We start from the raw sequence: 24929 nt of genomic DNA, 5'->3' as shown, positions 1-24929 counted from the left end.
TTTCTTGATTCAGTCGCCGCGCTCAAGGCCCGCGATAGAAGCTATGCAGTAGCTTAAAAACAGTTATGAGTATGTAACGAAACATAAACACAATGTTAGTGTTTGTCTTTGCCTAATTACAGTATAGTAATCGGAGACATAGTTTGGCAATCTAGGTCATTTTATTTTTTCCAAATCATGCAGTACCCATTGATAAATTGGAGGATTGGACCGCGGTTGTAAAATAAAAATAGTATGTACTTAGTTAATTTATTTTCATGAGCACACAATTGTGCTATACAGTTACAGAATTTTAGAGTTAAAAGATAAAACTATTTTCAACAAAATTGTGCATTAGCTTCGAAACTCCTATTTTATTAATTATACAATAAAAACGTATGACACGAACGTTACACGTAAAATTTCATTTGATTAATTATTCCATAAATACAGAAAATTTTTAAACAAAAATTACATTTTTGATGGTAAATTGTAAGAAAAAAATAATATATATAATGGCAATGATATTGCTGGTACTGTCTCCATGGCAACGCCTTACCGCGTTTTGTTCTAAATAAAACTAAATACAACGTGCAAACAAAAATACGAACGAAAAAAATGTGTATTTTAATTTTATTACTGTATTTTCGATTGCACTTTGTTCACTTAAAATACTTAAACTAGGTATTGAAACGCAATACAACTAAAACTACAGTAAAATGACAATATTATTTTGTTATTCTGTTAAAAAAAACCCAAAAAAAATATTCGTTTGCATGATTCATTGTACACTGCGACAGGTATGTTCTGAATTTATAGTGTCCTACAAAATTACTGTTCGCGTTGGCAATTTTAATTTAGGCTTCCTGCAGATGATAAAGTATCTGAAACAGCATCGTTAGAACATACAACAGTAAAAATGCATAGAAAAAAAAGAGAACCAAGCATTATATAGCTCTCGATTTGTAGATATAGAAAAAAGTCGCGCTAAACATTACATTAGCTACAGTAGAAAACATCCAACAATGATCTTATTAATAATACATTAAATTGATAACAAATTTTGATATTATACCTTATTTAATGCCGCCGTTTGAGCGGATAATGAAACTTAATTATTTATTGATTTATTTAAGGATTTTTTAAACTGGTTCAATTATTTTCAAAGACCTTCTATATTATACCTAGTTAGAAGCGAACGGCTGATAGATGTAATAAAAGGAACTGGATTACAATAAATAATAATTCAGAACACAAAAAAATAAAATGACATTTCATTTATTTGTAATTTCTTAAGTTTTTTGTTTGTATTTTTTTAATGGCGAAACGATTTAGGCCAAAATGCCTCAGAAAGGAATTTCGATTTTTTAGTTATTATATTTATTGCCTCTTCTACACTAATATTTTCTTTGTAAAACGAAATTGACTTTGCAACAAACAACCAGTCCCTTTATGAAGAATGGATATAAAATCTCGTAAGACCAAGGTTTTGTAAATTGAAATATATTATTCGCTCGCTACAGACGACGCCGAGTGAACGGTGACGTATGTCGGGTTTACACGCTTGCCAGACGGCCGTATCCACACGTATAAACACGTAGACACGCAATTTGTATTTTGTATTAATTAAGATTTTTGGATGTTCTTTCGTGATCTACAGTCTACAGTAAAATAATTTTTTTACGGACAAATCAAAGTTCGACATGCTAACGCACACACCCGCACAATTGGCAAAATATCCGTTTGCATGTAATATAATCTATGGTACTGTTTTCGAAAGGTGACACAACCGGTTTTTTTACCGCCAAATTAATGGTTCACGATACAATGCATGCAAAAACTACAAATTTAATCTCTGCCTTGCTTCTTTTATGAGGTCTGTAATACTATATGGGCGGTGGAGGCGAAAGACAAGCGTGTAATTCCGAAACTGCAGCTCTTTTCAGCTTAAAAAAGGGTGCAATCTTTAATTATTTTGTGAACGTGACGTGGTTTCTTCCCTTTGAATTTCTTGTCTCGGCTGACTTTATCTTTGCGGATCTCCCTCACGAGCGTGTAGAAAGCGTCGTCAACTCCCATGCGTGTTTTGGCCGATGTTTCGACGAACGGAACATTATAGCTTTGCGCCACCTGCAATAATATTATTAGGTATTAAAATAAGGAGCATACGGCCCACCACATTGTGTGTGATCACAGATCCTTATAAACATCAACAATACCCGGGCATAGCTAAGCAGGTGCTGGCCGGTTTTCCATATTTGAGTTGTAAGAACTTATTTTTACTCTCAAGAAACATGCTTAGAGTTATCGAAATTGAGGTACTTTTTTGAATCAGTCGTGTAACGTAAGTTAGTATAGGTGTATAGGGACTTTTTGGTTTTAATACTCTTGCAAAGGTCTTGTCCAAATTAAATTACTGGTAATGGAATTATAACAGAGGTCATATATGTTAATCTCTGGGGTTATTAATCAGAAGATACGTATGTGACCTAGGCCACCTCTAGATTATAACTACTCCCATCACTCCTCAATCATCGGTCCATATTCCAACATAACTCATATCTTTATACTTAATTCCGGTTGCGAGTACTTCTATTGGTGCGGAGCACTGTTAGTTTCCGGAGGTTACCACAAGCAAATCGATATTGTCATCATGACTTGAATGTTTAAAGATTAAACTCAACGTTCATCTGATTAAAAACGGTAAACTGGGACATAAGAGACACAGACGATATAGACAATGCAACGTGAGATCAACTGTAGCTGTTATACAATAGGGATTTCGACCTCATGCTTCGTGGTGGGTAGCGGCGTTCACGTTGTAATGTCTATGGACTACGGTAATCAAGGTGGACCGTGAACTCGTTCACCGCTCTTGACAATAAAACAAAAAATAAAATTACAAGTATCAGCCTATGATGTCCACGGGCCGCGGTAACCACTTAATATCAGGACCGCCTCTTTGTTTATTACTATGTCCCCACTATTGAACATAACGTATGCTATAACTTCTCTCTTAGAGATCGCTCTTAGCGATAAGACCGCCAATTGTACTTTTTTTTTATATCTAATGATTCGCATTGTTTATTTTTTTTGTTGCACATTAAAGAACAGTCTCTCTCTTCTAAATTTGGTATGGAATTACTCAAATATAAACCGTGACGAGAGCTTAAAAAATTTCATTTGTTAAGTGAAAAACCGACTTATCGATGCAAAGACGATGCTCAACATATGACGTTAGCTGATATTATTAACGAATCACTAAGTCATAAGCTGACGTTCCTAGTTGTCGTTGACGTCACTGATCGAACGAATGACATAGGCGAAGGGAAACAATGGGCGCGAAACGACGTCATGTTTTTGTATTTGTTAAGCGATATTAAGCTGATAAACATTTATGGAACTTGTATTTAAGTTAAAATTAAACGTGTTTACATACATAGTTGTTTGTTTTATAGCTATGGATAGACACCTGTCTGGTGGACATTTTTAAGGTGGGTGGCGCATTTACGTTGTAGATGTCTATGGGCTCCAGTAACCACTCAACACCAGATGGGCTGTGAGCTCGTCCAAACATCTAAGCAATAAAAAAATTCTGACGTCAAATGGTTACAGCAGTCCTCCTCAAAAATTGATCGTCACCGGGAAACTAGAGGGGAAAATGAGTCCAATACGCCTAACAGGCCGAATCAAGGTCGCCGAGACATCATGTGCAGCTGAAAGTCGGAATTATTGGAGGAACATCATACGGAAAAATTGTGATCACAACTTCCAGCATTGAGGATTGAAGACTTTTGGTGTTTGTTACTCAATCATGCTTAAACCGTTAATCAGATTTAGATGTAATGATTTTCCTTTGGGATTCCAATTTTGATCAAAATTTAGTTCTGACATTCATTAATAGATGGTATTTTAGCTTTAATCATAGTACACATTATAATCACAGTGATGGCTTCCCGTGGGAATAGTTTAATTTTAATGTTATTTTAACTAGGATTTAATTTGGCAGAAGTACCTATTAAAATTCTTCGGATTTCCTCAGTTAATGACGTGCGTGTCGATTTAGATAGCATAATAACAATATGGTTTCATCACTGTGATTTAACACTTCTTTGTTTTAAAGAATTTAAAGATTGTCAAGCTGTGTTATATGTGATAATAGCCTAACAGCTTAGCTTACTTTACTGATGACAATTTATTTTAAGAATAGCCATTGTTGACAAATGGCCATTAATAAATCGAAGGACCAGTGGCAGGAATTCCCCTGGGCACTCTTGTGTTTTTCACACGGTCAGTGTTAGTTGACGACAGAGATGGATAATTTTCTATCACATTTTTTTGATTCCAAGATATTTAGGCTTTGTTTCTTGTGTCGTCGTGGCCTAAAGGATAAGACGTCTGGTGCATTCGTATCTAGCGATGCACTGGTGTTCGAATCCCGCTGGCGGGTACCAATTTTTCTAATGAAATACGTACTCAACAAATGTTCACGATTGACTTCCACGGTGAAGGAATAACATCGTGCAATAAAAATCAAAACCCGCAAAATTATAATTTGCGTAATTACTGGTGGTAGGACCTCTTGTGAGTCCGCACGGGTAAGGTACCACCGCCCCGCCTATTTCTGCCGTGAAGCAGTCATGCGTTTCGGTTTGAAGGGTGGGGCAGCCGTTGTGACTATACTGAGACCTTAGAACTATATCTCAATGTGTGTGGCGCATTTACGTTGTAGATGTCTATGGGCTCCAGTAACCACTTAACACCAGGTGGGCTGTGAGCTCGTCCACACATCTAAGAATAAAAAAAAAAAAAATATGGGAAATTTATTTAGAAAAGAATTTAGTTTAGAATCAGTGCTTATGTGTTTTGTAAATCTCTGTAATATTATTAAAGAAAATAATTGTCTTTATAATGTATAAAAATTTCTCATATTTTGACCCAAAACACATGATCACTTCATGGCAGAAATATTCAAGCATATTACTACTGCCAGTGCAAGTGAGTTTGGGGTTATCAAATTTGTCCTAACAAGTTCTATTCACTACACCTGAGAGACAGGTAGTAGATGATGAGCCTGGAAGGTGAACATGGCAACCCCTCAATGATGCCTAGATCAAACAAATAGCATTAACACGATTTGTGTTGTCTCTACATAAGACGGTGACATATAGAAGTATTTTAAGCCTACTTAACCTAGTAAAACTATAAAAGGTTTGATGCTATTTTGACTAGCTTAAATTTGGACAAAAGCTCTAAGATCTACCCCCTTGATGCAAAGTGGCTGGACAAAGCAATCGCTGCAATGGTATACCCTGAGAAGCCCTATCATAGTCTCACCATCACATGAATTAAAAATATGTTATATCAATATGGAGAATGTTAGCGTGTTTCATATATTTGTTAGAATTATTGTATATTATGACTGGTGGTAGGCTACAGAAGCATTTTCAAAGTAATATTAAACTATTGTGATGACAAATTTTATTATAGGATTCCTACAGTTATAACATATTATTATGTAATACTATGTTCTGTTTTTAATAGCAGTTTAAATCCTATTTAGTGACTAATCAATTTTGTTTTCATGTTATAATTAATATAATAGTAAATATTGTTAGATAATGCTTAAGGAAATGCTATTATTATGTTGACAAAATATCTGAATATTCAATAAAATAATGAAAAAGAATGAAATAATATTTTAATGTTTGTGTCATTTTAATGTAGAGACACAAGGAGAAAAACAGTGAGGTATGTGCAGCCTGTAGAGGCAATTGGATAAACCTCATGTAAAGGTCTGTAACGGTAATTGGAGAAAGTCTTTGTTTCTTAGATTAGACGTGATGGATATCTTATTGTTCATAGATGATCTGTACATAAGAAATAACAGTGCTGAGAATTGAGAGAGATTATAAAAGTAGAAGGAAGTTAGAATTCAAGTAAATAGTTGAGACTCAAATAGCTAAAAATACAAGGAGTATTGTCGTGATCCATGTACAAATACTTTCGGTACCAGTAGTTCTCAATTTCGGGGATAATTTTTTTTTATAATGCCTTGTTATACATGAAAATAATAGCAGTTTTTAATTATTTTAAGTTTAAAGTCTAAATGTAAAGTGTAGGTATTGCTTAAAATTTTCAGGAGTTCTAGAGATAGTTAAAATCATTTTTACAGTTTACACAATTAAAATAATGAATTAATTTTACAGTAATTAGTATGATATTCGGACGTCGGTGAATAATACCTCTGTGTCTTTTGTGACTACAAAACACAAGATTAAACTACAAAAGTCTTAATTAAACAGTAAGGTGTGTTTGTAATTAATTAAAAAAAAGCTTCTGCTATGTTAGTCTTAAGCACACTACATATCGAGGTCAATAGGTGTGACAGTAAATTATAACTAAAACTGTTAATGATCTACATCAACTGTGGGTACTGATGACAAGAGTCCACAGTAATTACCTGTGTTTAACTTATTAATTTTTCACAGTCACAGTTAGGACTTAATGAATATTAGCCATAAACTATTTTTAACTTTATTTGTAAATTCAATGAATTCTTTTTAAATAAGCTGACCACACTACTCAGTGTCACACATGTCTGTTAGAAAATATGCAAACTAACCTCTTTTTCTTAAAAGCCTTTATGTTAGATGGAAGGTTAATTATGCATTACTTCAAACACAAGTTTCACATACAAAAATAAGACTACATGAAATTCCAGTATGCTTTACTGACAGAAGGCAAATTATTTATTTACACAATCATGTTTTCAAACTAAGTAAGTCCAAAAGAATTGATAAAAATGTGTCCTAAATTCCTCAGAAGTTCAGGCAGAAATCAATAATAAACAAACAAATGTCCATGAGAATCATAAACTTAATAGGTAACTGGCAATGGCCATTTTATCTTAAGACAAAGATAAATAGCTCATATTATTATCTTAATGAAAAAAAAACTTGATGTTACACAAAAAGAACAAGTTCTAAGTTTAACTCAAAAATGTTTAATATTATAAATAAATTTAAAGTGAAATTCTATAATAATTTTAGCTTATCTCATTTGTTTTATCATTATAAACATGGCACTATTTAATTGTACTTGATCTTGTCTTACACAAAGTCAAATCCAAGGTTTTTGAGGAGGAAGTATTGTGTTTATGTAAAGTTGTTCTTTGGAGATATTTTCGGTACTAAAACTATTCAGATAATATAATAAAAGCAATGGGAATTTATGAGAGAAAAAACTCATATGACAGAATGCAGAACACAAATTTTATTGATTTTGTAAGTTTGTATAGAAATTTTTGTTTATTAGGTAATGAGTTTTATTATGATGATGTAAGAATGTTTACGAACCTCTCGTGCCCGCGCCATGTCTACGGCCCACGACTGTAGGTCGCACTTGTTGCCCACAAGTACCATGGGCACCTCTTCCGCGTCCTTCACTCGCTTGATCTGCTCGCGATACGAGCCAATGTCTTCGAAACTTTTAGCACTGTTGACGGCGAATACCAGCAAGAATCCTTCCCCGGTCCGCATGTATTGGTCTCTCATCGCCGAATACTCTTCCTGGCCAGCCGTGTCCAGGATGTCGAGTAAACACGTCTCACCGTCGATCACGACTTGTTTACGGTACGAATCCTCTATCGTGGGATCGTATTCGTCCACGAAGTGATTCTGTATCAGCTGTATAGTCAATGCGGATTTACCAACGCCTCCCGCACCCACAACCACCAATTTGTACTCGGTCATCTTGCGAGATATACAAAATATTTTTTCACACAATGTCACGGCACTAGAAAACAACGCCCCAGAATCACCACACTTGTATTACTCACATCTGCATGGCTGTCGCGGCCTATGTTTTATTACACTTGATGTGACCGTAAAACGGCTAATTAATGTATTATTAGAGTCAAATGCAATAAATAACACAATGAGGCGGTTCACTCACCCTTTTACTGGAGTGCGAGAGTACGTTCAGAAACTAAAAGGTACTTGTCACTTGATGAGTCATCCCAAAACAAATTTAAACGTTTTCTTTGTTACTTTGCAAAAAGTAATATAAAGAAGAGATATATCATTTTTCTTCAAACTTTACATTAATTATCATATGTTAAATGAAAATATTTTTAGTTTTAGAATTCTGAACGTTTCCAATTTTTACTAATCTTTCTATTTGCCACCATCAAACTGGTAATTAATTCAACCAAACCACAACAGATGTCGCTACAAAAAGGTTGAAGCCTTAATTTAAACGTAAGGTTTTAAATGTTTTAAGGTTTGAGTTTTAATAATACAGGCTGCTCCATCCTTCAAACCGAAACGCATTATTGCTTCACGGCAAAAATAGGCGGGGTGGTGGTACCTACCCGTGCGGACAGACGTCCTTGCACCAGTAATTACGCATTTTTTTATTTTGTTTTATTGCTTAGATGGGTGGACGAGCTCACAGCTCCCCTGGTGTTAAGTGGTTACTGGAGCCCATAGACATCTACAACGTAAATGCGCCACCAACCTTGAGATATAAGTTCTAAGGTCTCAAGTATTACATATTACAAATATAGTTAAATTATAATTTTTGCGGGTTTGATTTTTATTACAGGATGTTATTCCTTCACCGAGGAATCGTGAACAATTGTTAAGTAGGTAAGTATATCATAAAGAAATTGGTCCCCTCTTGCGAGATTCGAACACCGTTGCATCACTCGACACGAATGCACCGGGCGTCTTATCCTTTAGGTCACGACGACTTCTTCAAAACGATTGAGGTAAGTAGGAATACTGTTACTACAAGTTAATAATAATTAACTAAAAATAAATAATACATTTTCTGTTAGCTATGAGAAATATTATGTTATGTTGCAAGCCAGTTTTTTTTTACTTGTTGTTACTTTTTGTGTATCTTTTTAGCTTGTAATGTGTATTGTGTGTCTGATAAATAAAAAAATGGTCGAGAACAGGCTAATTATATGAATAATTTAATGGTTTTTGCCAAAACAGAAAAAATGCTACACGTGTGCTATAATTCGTGTATGTAAAAACTTTAAGGAAGTTTAATTTTGATAGGGTGGACTAGCGGCTATAGCAATTAATTAAAACGTAAATACTTGAAAACATTGTGTTGACTTGTATATTAGAAAATATATCTAAGAATGACACCGCACATTAAAAGTACAAGAACATAATACAAATTCAAATATAGTGCATCATAGACAATTTATACGTGGACAGCATCACGACCTTCCAACACCTTCTCCCGATGTTCACTCATGTAGCCGAGACATGTTTCTATCTTATATCTTTAAACGAGCAATTCTTGTATATTAATATAATTATATGTAGGTATATAATCTGAATTTCGGAAACGGCTCCAACGATTTTCATAAAATTTAGTATATAGGGGATTACGGGGGCGATAAATCGATCTAGCTACGATTTATTTTCAGAACATGTTGTTTTATTCGTGTTTTCAATAATCAACTCTTCCCGACATCTATTGGCGAATAATAATACTATTTTTCTTAATTGAGGGCAACTAACCGCTTTAAAGACACAACAAGATGGCGTTATCATAAAAAAAAACCGAGCAAAGCTCGGTCATCGGCTAGTACATGCATTAATCTTGCACAGTGTCTTTCAAACTTTACTTTTGATAATGGTTTTGTCATTTCTGTGGGACAGTAGGTAGCTAATATTTATTAATCCATGCACGAAGTGTTCATGTATAAAATGGTACCGCACGTCTATGTGCTTCGATCTTTTGTTGAAGGATCCAGACTTCACAAGTTGAATCGAATTTTGGTTATCAACATGCAAATTTATTTTTATGTCCGAACCGGTTATTTCTTGTAATGGAGATTTGAGACACTATGCCTCTTTGCCCGTCTGCTGCGGCTATGTACTCGGCTTCAGTCGACGATAGAGCTACTATAGGCTGCCTCTTGGATGCCCATGATATTGGTCCATCGGCTATCATTAGCACGGAACCAGAAGTGCTTCTTCAATGAGTCTTCAGCATAATCCGAGTCGCTGTAAGCATCGATGTTCTCTATCGGTTTATTTTGTTTGAACAAAATGCCTTTCTCTTTGGTTCCCACTAAATATTTGAATATTTTCTTGACTTTTGTGACGTCTTCTCTAGTGGCGTTTTTGACCTTCCTGCTAACTAGATTGACCGCTTGTGCGATATCTGGTCTGGTTCTGGTAGACAGGTACAGTAAGCTTCCCACTGCTTCCCTATTGGGGTATTCCTTCTCCTGGGCAGTTTCCTGTATCGACTTTGAATCGCTTCTTGCTGGCGTGTCACAAGGTTTGGCATTTTTTATGTTGTATTTTTCCAGTACGTCATTTATGTAGGATATCTGAGTGAGAATTATTCCTTCTTTTGAGTTTTTTATTTCCATACCCGATAAGTAGTTGGATTTTCATTCTTTTTCATTCAAATTTGGTTTTAAGTTTCTTCAAAATAATTTAGATCTTTTTCATGTCTTTTCCTATGACAATTCCGTCTTCAACGAATAGTCCGATTATTATTGAATTATCTTCGTTTATGAAAACGCATCGATCTGTTTTAATTGTCTTGAATCACAAAACAAACATCGCTTGGGTAAAAGTTTTGTTCCATGTAAATGGAGCTTGTTTTAATCCGTACATTATATTAAATCTGATAAATTAAACTCGAATATTAAAACCGTTGTTTAAATGATATTAATCTAAAGTTAATAGTTTGACAGTTAAACTTAATCTAATCAAAAATATTATGAGAATGTCGATCAATTTATTCATGACCACGAAAACTAATTGTAGAAAAGTTTGGAAATTAGAAAATCAAAACGATAAAAGTAAATGCTAAATGAAACCGTAATCAATATTAATCTTTATTAATAAATAAGAAATCAAAATATTTTAACACTAGCGGCCCGCTCTGGCTTCGCTCGGGTCTTTAACAAAAATGTTAGGATATTTTTTTACACCTCAGGTTACATTATGGAGTTTTAGTAAGAATCCCTAATTTTTGTTAAAAAATAATACAGCCTATGTCACTCGGGAATAGTGTAGCTTCCAAACAGTGAATGAATTCTTCAAATCGGTTCAGTAGTTTCGGAGCCTATTCAATACAAACAAACAAACAAATCTTTCCTCTTTATAATATTAGTATAGATAAATCAACTCACACAGTAGAACAAATCTTCCAATGCGCTTGAAGGAGGCACAGTTCCCAAGATACTGGCTACGTCAACTCGTTGGACAGCCAGACTCACTCTCTGCGCAAAGTACCAGCCAGCCTTAGCATCACGTGTAACCTCCTTCAAGCGTTTGGAGATTTCTGATAAAAAAACAGTTGTAATCAATTGTATTTTAAATTTTGTTTTATAAATATACATCAAGAGTGGAAAGATGTTGGACCGTTAAATTTGAGGGGTAATTTAAATTGGGTTCTGTAGGTGATAAGGGGGTATTTAAAAACACACTGCTTCATTATAATTATATTGCAGATAGTTTGAGCACTGTAAATGTGATTTGACATTTCACGTATCTGTGGAGTTCGCTCAAAGGACTCCGAACCATAGATTATACACTTAATATATTTGCTCCGAACTGTGGAGAGGTTAAACCATTATAAAATTATTATCTTTATATTTTGATAAAACTCTTACATGTTGTTCTAACCGTGTCTAGATGAGAAGTCCGACTTTTTCTTACGAGAAGACAATCATCTGTTTTTTAAACATTTAAAATAATTCTAATATTCTAAATCTGTAATCATGTGTCAAGTGTTGCCTGCCATTACATTTATATTCAAACTCCAACAAAAGAGTTTTTAATTTGATTTTAGGAATGAATTGAAATAAAACCTCAATGTTGTAGGTACTATAATTTGTCATTTTCTGACGCATAGTGTTTTATTAATATCATCTTTAACAAAATCTTTGATTCTCATAGTCAAAGCTTGGTAAATTAATTTTCATAGGCCTAGTTGAAGTAGCTGTTGAAAATGTCGAACGCACCGGATGATGAAAATGAACCTGAAAAAATGGAAGAAGCAGGAGAATTGGAAGCTGATGTTGGCGCTAGATTGTAAGTAGCTTGTCACGTAGCGTGGGCGCTTAATAGTTTTTGTTCGGGCCTGACTGGAACGTTGCTCTTCCACGGGCTCTAGAAAGTACTCTGTGCGTTTTTTGAAATCCCGTGAACTATCAGAGACTTGCCGGACTATTCGTTCTCTTTATTCACTCGCAATATGCACCCAAGAAGCTTCGACTAAACAACATAAGCTGATATAGTTTTGAATCATATTTTCTCGGAAGCATCTTAACTCTGTCACGACTGATTTGATAGTACCGATATATTTCAGTTTTGATGTGATTCAAACTGGTATTTAAATAATGTGCAGTATATAATTGTAAAATAAAATGTAATGGTTGGCAGCCGTTTTGAAATTTTATTGAGATTGTTTCCTAGCACCTCGCTAATTGTAGGCTCTCCTGCAATCTTTTGGTTGGCTTTTGGGGGGCTATTTTATATACGTAATGCGGGATTTACATTACGAAATTAGTGTCATGCATGTTGAGCTCAGTTTCACGAAAGTAGTTTCGATATATGCGAAAGTAATTTCGTTAAAAAATTAGTGTCGCGAAATCAACAGTATCGCAGTAACCATGGCGCCAACAGCATCAAAGTTATAATTTGCTATATTCAATGTAGCTAAAGAAATGCTTATATACTTATAAACTTAAAAAAATACTATAAAAAAAAGTTGGTAGATTCGATGATGGTCAACAAGAAGGTATTTTGGTGCAATGACCTTTGGAACCTCTGGGTCTGCGGAGGGACTTCGGTTCCCTCTGTATTTTGTACCGTATGTTCCATGGGGAGTGCTCTGAGGAATTGTTCGAGATGATACCGGCATCTCGTTTTTACCATCGCACCGCCCGCCACCGGAGTAGAGTTCATCCGTACTACCTGGAGCCACTGCGGTCATCCACAGTGCGTTTCCAGAGATCTTTTTTGCCACGTACCATCCGGCTATGGAATGAGCTCCCGTCCACGGTGTTTCCCGAGCGCTATGACATGTCCTTCTTCAAACGAGGCTTGTGGAGAGTATTAAGCGGTAGGCAGCGGCTTGGTTCTGCCCCTGGCATTGCTGAAGTCCATAGGCAACGGTAACCACTCACCATCAGGTGGGCCGTATGCTCGTCTGCCTACAAGGGCAATAAAAAAAAAAAAAAAAAAAAAGTCTCTGAATTAGCAGATGAAGATCCTGAGAGTTATAAAAACTATTTTCGAATGAGTGAAGATAATTTTTATTTTTTACTGTAGGTGTTTCGGGACCCAGACACCCTTGTCGCTGATATTCATTAAGATCTAATTTTTTTTTCTGTACTCCATCGTTGGTTTGCCATTTTCAACGCTCGAAGCGCGTCCGAACTAACAATACACACGTCCGCACAGCGCAGGCCCTTTCGCGACATTAGTTTCACGTCGCGTCTACACTATGATATTAGTTGCATGACACTAATTTCACCAAAAAATCGCGCAGGACAAGAAACTAATTTGCATGCATGAAATTAATGCATGCATTAAGAAAGTATAAAATTACACGTGAAACTGTTGGTAAAACTAAAGTCACGAAACTAATTTCATGCCACTAATTTCGTAATGTAAATTCGCCTTAAGTTAATAGATCGTCGAATTTTTTTATTTTATAATAAATTTTAATTTTAATCAACAATGTCTGTCACGTCAGTCTCGATGCACTGCTTGATTTTCTTTTTAATATTACATAATATAATCGCCCAATCTGCGATTCCGATGACTAAGCGGTAGGCAGCGGCTTGGCTCTGCTCCTGGCATTGCTGAAGTCTATGGGCGACGGTAACCACTTACCATCAGGTGGGCCGTACGCTCGTCTGCCTACAAAGGCAATTAAAAAAAAAGACTTGGAGAATTACATTACTTATTTAAAATGATGATCCTGCAGCTACTTGCAGATGGAATTTACGACCTTTTTGTTTGAAGTGGGTAAAGGATGCGTATAGGGATACACAACGCGAGTACCTCAACCCACTTTGAAACACGAGAGATCGATGTATCGATTGTTCAACTTTTGTAATTTGCATGTAAAATAAGAAAATATACCTACCTGTAAAGAAAAAACATTAGTATTTAAAACCTTTATAGCTCCAGAATCGTTAAACAATGAAATACTTATTTGCGTTTTCCGTAATATATTAAGAAAATATCATTTAAGGCGCTTAATCTCTTTTTAAATTAATATTTTAGACAGTATTATTATACAATCCAAAAATCGATTACTCTCTTCACTGAATGACAGACAGATGAGTGATTCCATAGATTATACACTTAATATATAGTGATTCCGTTTAAGAAAAGTCTTTTTTTTAAACTAAAGAGTTTTAAGGGTTTTAACTACTAAAGGTTTTTCTTTATATACTTTGTTTCTTAGTGATCAACAACTCGCGAGTATAGATCCTCGTCTGAAAATCGACATGGATCCGTTTGCGCATCGAGACTTGCGACCGGAAATGATGTTTATACGAGAGGAGTTACGTCAGGCGAAAATGCAAACTTTGGCCGTTCGTATTTAATTTAACTTCAAACGCAAACTAAACAATTTCCTGAGGTGTCTATTGTTTACGGACGATTTAATAACGATCCAAGATTAAATTTAATAGAGTTCTCGGAAGGCAGGGAGCGCATAATACCGGGTGAATTCGTTGTCGTTTTTATACATTTAGAATCGTGTCTCGTTTTGCGAGATTTCTTTTTTTTATGTATGGCAATTGTCTTCTGGAGATGCCATTGTTGTCACTGTCGAGCTTATAAAAATCATAAATAAATTACATACATACATACATACATCCATATCCTGTTATTAAAAATGAAATGGAGCGAAATGAGATGAAGTGGATTGATTGAAGACTGTAATAAATTGGAATGAAATGAAACGAAACGAAATGAGATGAGATAAAATAATGTCTCAGTAAAGTGATGGTTATTTAATGTGAGACTTCAGTGGACTTTTAGGTTGTAAGGATCCGACAAACTAGAACCGGCAGCTTTTTTATTTTCATACTTGTGCACTTTCACAGATGGTAAAAGGTTAATAAGCCACGATTATTAGGTACACATAAGGGTCAAAATGAATTTAAATTAAAGATATTAAAAAAAAAAAATTGTGCGCGTGTAACTTGGTGCACGTGAAAGAAGTGAAACTTCTTTTGCGATGTGTACTATTGTGGTTTTGTTCATTTTTCACCCTTAAATTAAATTTCTCTTGTAATAGCGAATGCTGTGTATAAGAGAAATAGCCTCTTCGCCATTTATATATATTTTATAATATATATAAAAAACTAAATATATATTTAAAAAAAAGATAGTTAATATGTTACTGTCATCTATGCAATGAGAAACTAATAATAAGCCATATAGTGGTCGACGCCCGTAAACAGAACGTGTATAAGAGAAACGACCTAGCACGCTTTCTCCCCTCTCTCCACTGTCAATTGGTTCGCGAGACGCTGTGTCTATTTTCTCACTCTCGCTCTTCCTAAATTATATCTTTTCTCTCTAGCCGTAACGAATCTGCCGCGAGTTAAATTTTCCTCCCAACGCGCCAAAAGAAGTTTCACTTCAATAATATTTTAGACCGCTGGCATTTTATTTTTCACTTCTTCTTCTTTTGTAATCGAAGAGTTCATGATCGAACATACATACAATGCATCGCCACACAAAATCGACATAAAACGCTTGCGTTTTCATTTAATATAAAAACATTAGTAAACAACGCCATCTCTCATCTAGTTATTACATATTATTGTTACGACTTCATTAATTAAAATAAGTGCTGCAGTAAGAATGTCCTCAAAGAAACTTTCGTTGGAGCATAAACTAGAGACCACAGACGAGTCAGGTTTTAACTTTGATTTAAGTTGTGTTTTATAATTTTACAGCGCCGCCATAATTTAACTAGATGCCGTATACTCTGTGCTCCGCAAACTATTTTTAATAAACAACTCGCTACGATGGCGGGACACGCCCCACCATTTTTAATATTTGTACTAACTAGGCAAGCCTAGATTTTTCTGACCGTTCTTTGATTTGAAATTGTTCTGATCGCTGTCAAACTTCATCACCCGTCAGGCTAATCTGAAAATATCCTTAAGATTTCATCATAATCGGGTCAATAAAATGTACAGACAAGTACATTTATAAGAAAAGCTTTATTTGTGACCAATGAGTGTAGGCTAAGACTTATTTTAAATTAATAAATATGTTACTTCCCAACGTTTTATTTTGGTCTGTGGCAAATGCGCAAACCGCGCGTGCGAAAATCAAACAGAAGAAGAAGAAATATGTTATTAAAACTGTAATATTGTGCATTAAAAATCCCATTGCAATTTTTCTATTCCGTTTCCTCTTTCGCCCCGTGAATCTCGCGAGGCTGCATTTGTGTATGATCTTTAGAGAAAACATTAATATAATATTTATGGAGTGTACCTACGTACCTTATATTCTCTAATCAAGTCTTTGATATCAAGTTTGATTGGGTTCTCTGTCGATGTTATTATAACTTAGCGCATCCGTGTTGCACGTTTCATTCGATATTTGTATATGAAATGATTTCGAAGGTATTGTGTACGCGTGATATTGATAGTTTTTGATGTAGAAAGTGTAGATATTTTCGATTGAGTATTGATATATGTTCTTTTTTATTGCTTATATGGGTGTACGAGCTCACAGCCCACCTGGTGTTAAGTGTTTACTGGAGCCCATAGACATCTACAACGTAAATGCGCCACACACCTTGAGATATAGTTCTAAGGTCTCAGTATAGTCACAACGGCTGCCCCACCCTTCAAACCGAAACGCATTACTGCTTCACGGCAGAAATAGGCGGGGCGGTGTTACCTACCCGTTCGGACTCACAAGAGGTCCTACCACCAGTAGGCCGTGTTCTCGGCTGCCCACAATACCTGTATATAAATATCACATTACAGTATTTATTTGACTTTAAGTACCAAATATGTATGTGTATACAGTTCTTTGTCTGGTCGTAATTCTTTCGTGAATTAATTTTTGCCGTTGCTGAGCATAGCACTCGTATATGACATCTAGCTCGCGATAAGTTAATCTGGATCCTTCCCCGAATTTGATGGATTTAAGATTCCGAACTCATGTGTGAAGGTGGCGTTGCGAGCACGGTTCATATATAACGATGTCATAATAAAGTATAACAAATTTGTAATCTAGGTTCGTCGGGCTGCATTGAAGAAACTTCTCCTTAAAGATTTTATGGAAGAAGACTGTGAATTGAGGAATATCGGTTTAGCCTACGCTCCACCTGATCCTTGAAACATATGAATTGTATTAAAATTTAATAATTGAAAAAGCTGTTTTTTTTTTGTGCACAATGCAACTGATGTAATTAGCGTATTTAAATATAGAAGCGGTATTAATTGTAATTCATTTACTAACCAGTATTCTGGTAGTGGTATTAAGTCCAAACATATATAAATGTATATAAATTTTGTACACGCTTTTATTGGATTAGTATGTTTCTTATACAAAGGGATCTTGGAACATCATTTTAACTGACTTTAAGTTGTCCAATTAAGTTGTTACTTTAGTTTAACTTGTTACTTTAATAATGAACTTGTTAGTTTTGCACTGGATTTATAGCACGATGATACTGCTTTTATTCACCTTCGTCTTGTTCTTGTGCGTTACATTCTTTTTTGTTTAAGTTATTGCATAGCTTTTATCGCGGGCTTTGAGCGCAGCGACCGAATCAAGAAATTCCGTAACGAAAATAAAACCTAACACCCTCCACTCCGCCTACCATGTAGCTCGCATTCAACACATTCACACGTTGCGCTTGTGTAGTGTTTGTGAATAAGCGCGCGGCGTGACGTCGCACTGCATGCGCATCATGAAAAGTCTGCCCACCTCTCTCTCGCGCGGTCTAGCTTATGAGTGTGAAGGGGACAGTTAATGTAGGCTTTTGTTAAATGTTTATAAATATAGCGTGGTCTTATTTTATTATTTTTTAATATTAAATTATTATTGGCTAATTATAATTGCATAAGTTGATAAAAAATGCTATGCAATAGCTTTACCGCGGCAGTCCCCGAGTGCCACACGTGTTTTTTTTATTGCCCATGTAGGCAGACGAGCATACGGCCCACCTGATGGTGAGTGGTTACTGTCACCCATGGGCTTCAGCAATGCCAGGAGCAGAGCCAAGCGCCTGCCTACCAAAACAGACTTGACAGAGTGGTCGAGACCGCTCCATGGGTGAGGGCATTTAGGAGGAGGTGGATGTAATGGTCTTACGACATCCCGCCATTTCTCTTTACGCTGCTACAGTTAGCAATTTGGGTGGATGGACACCTTTCTAGGGCTACCTATACCATAGAATGCAAGTATGACTAAAGCTAGACATGTCGGTTTTGTATAAAGTAATGGTATACCAAAAAAGAGAAGAGAACGAAATCTTGCGTATGGATTGTTGAACCGAAGTGTTTGTTAGCTCGTCTCCAAAAGTCGTGGCAAGATCCATGTGAGCGTTCGACCAGAGCAACCAGAGGACAGCGGCCTCTAATATTGCGTGTTTCTGGTCCAGAAGGAATCCAAGTTTGGGGCTAGATGCTGATCTGTGAGTCAATCCCGATTATTTACTCGTACAAAGAGATCGTTCTCGAAGCCTAGACGGGAATTACTTATTAGACCAAAATAAACGGAAAACGATGTTCATTTACCTACTGAACATAAATATTAAGCTTCTTTGTAAGCTCATCTGTCGTGAACACGTGTAATAAGCGGGAAGTTGAACCCAACGCCTTCTCGAGCCCGCAAACTCCACATCAGTTGATCTTTATTTCTTTGATTGATCTAAATACTCGTGTTAGGTAACTAAACTTATTACTCACCTTAAAAAAATCGTCATTATTGCATAAATTAATTTTTGGGGTTGTCGATGTACCACTTACATGTCGATGTTTCGTTAAACAAAGCAATTTATTGTGAAAGTTTTATATTTAACGTGAAATAATAATAGAACAACATTTACAATAAGAATATTAGGAGCTTAATTGTACATGGTTTTAGTTTTGGCGGGTTTTCTGTCTGAACCACAGACTATAGCAAATGTGTTTAGAGACACTGCCAGTCGTTATTTCACATTTGGCTCTACTTTTTTTTTTTTTTTTTTTTTTTCGGGTAGAGGGCCGAACCTCCTACGAGGTCCCCGCGCAAAAGGGGCGCGCGGGGTATGTGAGACTCAACGATCTGCATGGTGTTGTGAGCAGACCGCGGGCCCAAGGATTTTAGGACCCACCCACTAAACGACTCCCCTGCACTCTTACACCCGACGTCCGATCCCCTCCGAGGTCAGAACCCGGATGAGGTAGGGGGGCTACCGCGGTCAACACTACAACCAGACGGCGCGGCTCACCCCAAGGACGCCCAGCCGACGGAGCCTTCGAGGCGAATCGAAGGCTCTGAAACGTCGGCCGTCTCGGTACGGCAGCCCGTCGGGCCGCCCAGACGGTGCCGCTGGTGTCCCGGAATACCCCGCTGGACCAGAACCAGCCTGCCGGGTCGGGACGCGATACACCGTCGACCGGTCGCTCTAATCACTCCACGGCAGCGCGCTAGAGTGCTGGTAGCGCGCCGCGCGACCTCACCCCCTCAGGTCGCCCCTTGACCTTCACCGGGGGGAGGCCGCCACCTACAGGGGCCGGGACGTACGGGCGTATTCCCGCCTCCGGCCCCCGGCTCGACGGCGATGGATCGGTGCGGAAAGGGAAGAGCTCTCCCTCTCTCGCTCCGCCGCCTCCTTCTGCGATATGGTGGACTCGCAGAAGTCGAGCATCGCCTTCCAGGACGCGTCGCTGCCGAGCATCGTAGCCACGACGCGCGGCAGCGAGAGGTCCTCTCCAATGACCGCGACGAGGGCGGCGCGTTGCTCGTCAAATCCAGAGCAACGCGCCAATGTGTGTTCCGCTGTGTCTTCCTCGTCGCGGTCAGCGCAGTGGTGGCACTGCGCCGTACATTTGGCTCTACCTTACTAAATGATTTTTTTTTCTGAATTTTCAAATCCATCCTTCCTATTTTATATCCTATTATATTAGAAGGGCTCTAATTAAAATTAAAAACTTTTGGTTGCTAAATTCTTGGATATGTCAATGGCGAATATGTGCGCGAAAAAAAGAGGGTGAGATTTTAGTTGTAGGGACTTTGATGTTGTGTTATCGTTCAGGGTCGCATCCTCAATTTCTTCGGACATGTGTCGCGACGGAGTGACGACTCAGTGGAGAGCCTCGTGGTGCAGGGCGTGATTGAGGGTAAAAGACCGCGCGGCAGATCACCGTTACGATGGACCGACCAAATAAAGGCACTTATAAGCGGTTCCGTCAAAGAGTGCACACTTTTTGTGCACTCTTTGACGCGTTATGCTAGGAATTGTGACATCTTGTGAAGCGCACCACCACCCGTAATTATACTGAGATCTTAGAACTTACATCTCAAGGTAGGTGTGGCATTTACGTTGTAGATGCTTATGGGCTCCGGTAACCACTTAACACCAGGTGGGCTGTGAGCTTGTTCACCCACCTAAGCAATAAATTAATCAATAAAAACCCGAACTGATGACCACGACCACTCTGCCAAGAGTGCAAACGACTAAGAAGAAGAAACTGTTGTCTGTAGCAATTAATGCCATCTGTGCTCTTTTTCTAGAACGAATCCAATAAAGGGTGTGTATTACGAGTATATTAAAAACATACATTTATCTTACGACAGAAGCCTTTAGATATCTTGCGAAAAGCCATGTACCATATGCGCAGAGCATAAACAGGTATAAGGAATATTCCCACAAACACGAGAGGTGTATTTATTTATTTATGGAGGCTTATTCAAACGACCTTCACCAAGTTCCACTAATCAAAAGAAACTGGTTTTATAACGTGTAACTTTTGTCAAATATTTTTTATTTCATAGTCCAAGATCTCACAGCTTCGAGAACTACGCCATTTAAAAAAAAAATACGAAATATAAAGGAGAAATATTGAGGATTAATAATCCCAGGCTGAACTTCGTGAGCACGTTCCGTAAAGCTATAATAACCTATCGAGGTTACTAACAATAGGTAAGCAAATAAAGATTAAAAATAAGTATGCTTTTTTCCATAGGACTTTTAGTTTTGCCGGAAATCGAGAAAAACCGTTTTTACCCTTAAACAGACCCCCCAACCCCTTCCCGACCTCAGATCGCCCGTAAAATATTTTTCTTTCCATTTTTATAATATTGTCCTCCTTTTCTAATGGGTTTCATCCTACTATTTTTTTTGTCACTTTTAATTATTTTTAAAGGCTTCTACCCTGGTCTAATAATCACAGTAGCAGATAAGAATGTTGTATTCTAATTGGGCTCATGAATACCTTAGGGCAGGTGAGTTCAAATTTTAAGCTTACGTATTTCTTGGTTTTTTTTTGTGTTTAACTTGATATATTTTCGTACCATTCGACTTTGAAATGAACTATCTGTTGCGCCGGCAAGAGTAACGGCATCTGGCGTCGAATAGTGGAAACACATCGAAACGACTGGTTTTGCCGGGAATATTCTCGATAATTGTAGAGATGTCGTATCGAGTAACAATATGGCGATAATATGGCGTCTTTTGAAACTTCAACGCGTCACGTAAAAAGAACGCTGGAAGAAAGTGGAGGGGGTGTGTTTGCGCATGGATACACCCGCGCACGAAAATACTAAGTACTTTTGTTTTATTTTTGAAGTAATCTTTCGCTCGCGGCTTCGTATATTGGTTATTGGTATGTACAGTTTAGTAGTTGTGTACTCTTGTAGCTGTATGCAGTTACATGTTACAGGAGAGCGCAGAAAGATATAATAAGTTTGAAGTTAAAGTAGTTTATGAAAGTTAAAGTTTAGGTAAAGTTATAAAGTTGATAATTTCTCTTGATGTGAATTGTACGATTGTTAGTGATGCACTCTCTTGACTGTAATTAAATCCATATTATATTATTTGTTGTCACGCGGCAAAAAGTGGATCGCGTCGCGAGTAAGCATGACGTTCTGGTACTGGTCGGCATTCCTTAACTATAATAAAATTGTACGGTGGTAAGATCGTACATGGTAGGTACATTAAAAATAATATATTAGATAGAATTTTATGAAATAGAATTAAAAACATGTTTAATTTCTACGTATAATGTTTAATCTGAATACGAACAGACAGACAGACAGACAGACAGACAGACGGACGGACGGACGGACGGACAACAAAGTGATCAAAGGGTTCCGTTTTTTTCCTATTGAGGTACGGAACCCTAAAAATTTAATTAGACTCGGGAACATTTTGTTGCCACTGCGGTCCGTTTCATGCATTATTTCAAATTATCAACTGCATTATTATCAGCCTCTTTCTTCATAAAACAATATACGTCATAAATCATTTTTTTCACTTTTCTATGTAAAACCATTTTGTAATTAAAACTTATGTGCGCGATAGTATTTTGAGAACGAACGTAACGTGAACCCAGCGCGGAAAGCAAAGGTCGACTGACGAACCAATAGCACACGGGCAAGCATGCGGCAGGTGACCCGCCCGCCCCGCGCCGCACCTCATTCCACCAAATACATCGATAAATAGGCTAGTGCGCAGCTTGACCGCCAGCGTTCTTTTTAAGTGACGCGTACTCTACCCATGTGCAAGCCCCTGAGGTTTCTATGGTGATATTATGTATTTAAAATCTTATGTCGTGCATGCAGGGACGTCTTAAATTAGGCTGGGGCCCTTGGGCACACAAGAATTTGAGGCCCTTTTGGAAAGTAAAAACAGATTTTTTTACTGAGTGTGACCTTTTATTAAAGGTAATCAAATGCAGTATGATATAATAATTATATCATTAATGATATTAGAATGCTGCTGGTTTTTTGGTTACGATTACGATAACGGAAACCGTTATCGTGATCGCTAGATGGTGTACTTAGTAAATTAGGTAGGGTGCGTTCGGAAATATTATTAATTACAGTAGGAATAGGTGTAGTCATCGATATAATGGCGTAGTACATGCCTTGAAAATACCTTCTGATAAGATTACTGATTTGTGAAAAAAGTGTAATATGCCCGACAAAAACGTTTTGAGAATAAATGTGTGAGAGAAATTGTCAGTTCGGGGCCCCCATTCTCAGGGGGCCACTGGGCACGGGCCCCGTGTGCCCTTATGGTAAAGACGGTATTGCGTTCATGAATATTACGTATCGATATTTAATTAAACCATTTTTGTTGAATCATTGTCTGTGTGGGGGCACAGAGCTGTTGTTTACTAATGATAAGTCTTGATTTTACTAATTCACTTTAATACACACAATCACTTACAAATGTTCTAAATGTTATTGTTATATGTTAATGTTTTAATTAATAGATGTTAATGTTAAATGTTACGGTCGGGAGGACCGGAGCCGACTTCCGCCTAACCAGGTTGTGATACGACTGTTGATACTGATCAACTGCAACTTTAAATAATCGTGCAGTGTGTCGTTATTGCTTACCAAGATGTTCGGCCGTATACACCGAACAGTGATATGTGTAATTTTAGGATCTCCTAAATTGGATTGAAAAACCTTTTCGAGGAGGGTTCGTTTTGTTCGATAGAAAGTTTTGTGAGTCCACACGGGTAGCTATCACCATCCTGCCTATTTCTGCCGTGAAGCAGTAATGCGTTTCGGTTTGAAAGTTGGGGCAGCCGCTGTAACTATACTGAGACTATAGAACTCATGTCTCAAGATGGGTGGCAGCATTTAAGTTTTAGATGTCTATGGGCTTCGGTAATAACTTAGGATTAGGTGGGTTATGACCTCGTTCATCCATTACCACAAGAGCCGCCTCGCAAAATCAAATATCTATTAAACCTCATCGAGCTCCAGCATTCCGACTCCACGAAACCCGCGGTACCGTATAGTGTGCGCCGAAAGTTCGTCTTCGCTGGTACCCGGCTTGGTAATAGGACGGGACATCGTCTCGGGAGACACAGCGTGACCGGCGCACAGGAGCCACCTTGCGCTGCCTCACCACGGGACCGACAGCCAAACACCGGGCGCCCCCGCACCTGGTACCCGACAGCCCCTACGACCCGACAGCCCCTACGGGAGATTAACGGGAGCATCGTGCCTGCGCCGCCCACCCCGTCTTCTTCACTGAGGAGCCGAATAGGGAACACTCCCTTTCACATTCCTCAGCCTCACGGAGCGCCATGACCATGTCGCAAAATCTGGCCATCGCCTTCCACGAACTCTGGTCCTCTAACAAGCGGGGACACAATATAAAACTTCCATTTTATCATCATCATCATCAACAGCCCACAGTCGTCCACTGCTGGACATAGGCCTCTCCCAATCCACACCACTGAGCCCGGTCTACGGCTCTTCTCATCCACTTCTTGGCCGGCCACCGTTCGGAGGTCATCGCACCACCTAGCCAGAGGGCGTCCCACGTTACGTCTTGCGCTGCGCGGTCTCCATTCGAGAACCCGTCTGCTCCAGCGATCGTCAGTTCTACGGCATATATGGCCAGCCCACTGCCACTTCAGCTTGCTGATTCTTTGAGCTATGTCGATGACTTTAGTTCTCTTTCGAATAATCTCATTCCGGATTTTATCCTTCAGAGAAACTCCGAGCATGGCTCTTTCTATGGCTCGCTGAGCGACTTTGAGCTGAGGGACCAACCGTACTGTGAGTGTCCACGTTTCGGCTCCGTAAGTCATTACCGGTAGGACGCACTGGTTAAAAACTTTCGATTTCAGTGTGGGATGTGCGATGAAAAGACTCCACGCAGTTTGCCGAACGCCACCGAGCCCAGTTGGATCCTTCGCTTGACTTCCTTCTCCAAGCTGTGTTTACCAC

At 37.9% G+C, this 24929-nt stretch overlaps 3 protein-coding genes across 3 annotated transcripts; 1 reads left to right on the top strand and 2 right to left on the bottom strand.

Moving 5' to 3' along the window:
• Nucleotides 1-235: 235 nt before the first annotated feature.
• On the bottom strand, nucleotides 236-8202 carry Ras85D (ras-like protein 1). Its single transcript, XM_089736475.1, has 2 exons — nucleotides 7338-8202; nucleotides 236-2109 (listed from the first exon to the last, which is right to left on the bottom strand). Exons 1-2 carry the CDS (start codon nucleotides 7731-7733, stop codon nucleotides 1927-1929), a joined length of 579 nt encoding a protein of 192 aa, XP_089592601.1. The 5' UTR covers nucleotides 7734-8202; the 3' UTR covers nucleotides 236-1926.
• Nucleotides 8203-9892: 1690 nt separating this feature from the next.
• On the bottom strand, nucleotides 9893-10387 carry LOC149500530 (uncharacterized). The gene has a single exon (XM_089736588.1). The coding sequence runs from the start codon at nucleotides 10385-10387 to the stop codon at nucleotides 9893-9895; it is 495 nt and encodes a 164-aa protein (XP_089592714.1).
• A 1547-nt stretch (nucleotides 10388-11934) lies between these two features.
• Nucleotides 11935-17360, top strand: LOC149500529 (uncharacterized). The gene is made up of 3 exons (XM_089736466.1): nucleotides 11935-12062; nucleotides 14452-14581; nucleotides 17259-17360. Exons 1-3 carry the CDS (start codon nucleotides 11980-11982, stop codon nucleotides 17358-17360), a joined length of 315 nt encoding a protein of 104 aa, XP_089592592.1. The 5' UTR covers nucleotides 11935-11979.
• The last annotated feature ends 7569 nt before the right edge of the window (nucleotides 17361-24929 follow it).

The sequence above is a fragment of the Bombyx mandarina genome, chromosome 21, assembly GCF_030267445.1.
Source record: "Bombyx mandarina strain Sakado chromosome 21, ASM3026744v2".
In the NCBI taxonomy this organism is placed as follows: Eukaryota; Metazoa; Arthropoda; class Insecta; order Lepidoptera; family Bombycidae; genus Bombyx; species Bombyx mandarina.
The sequence above is the reverse complement of the archived record's forward strand: the minus strand, read 5'-3'. Positions and strand labels throughout refer to the sequence as shown.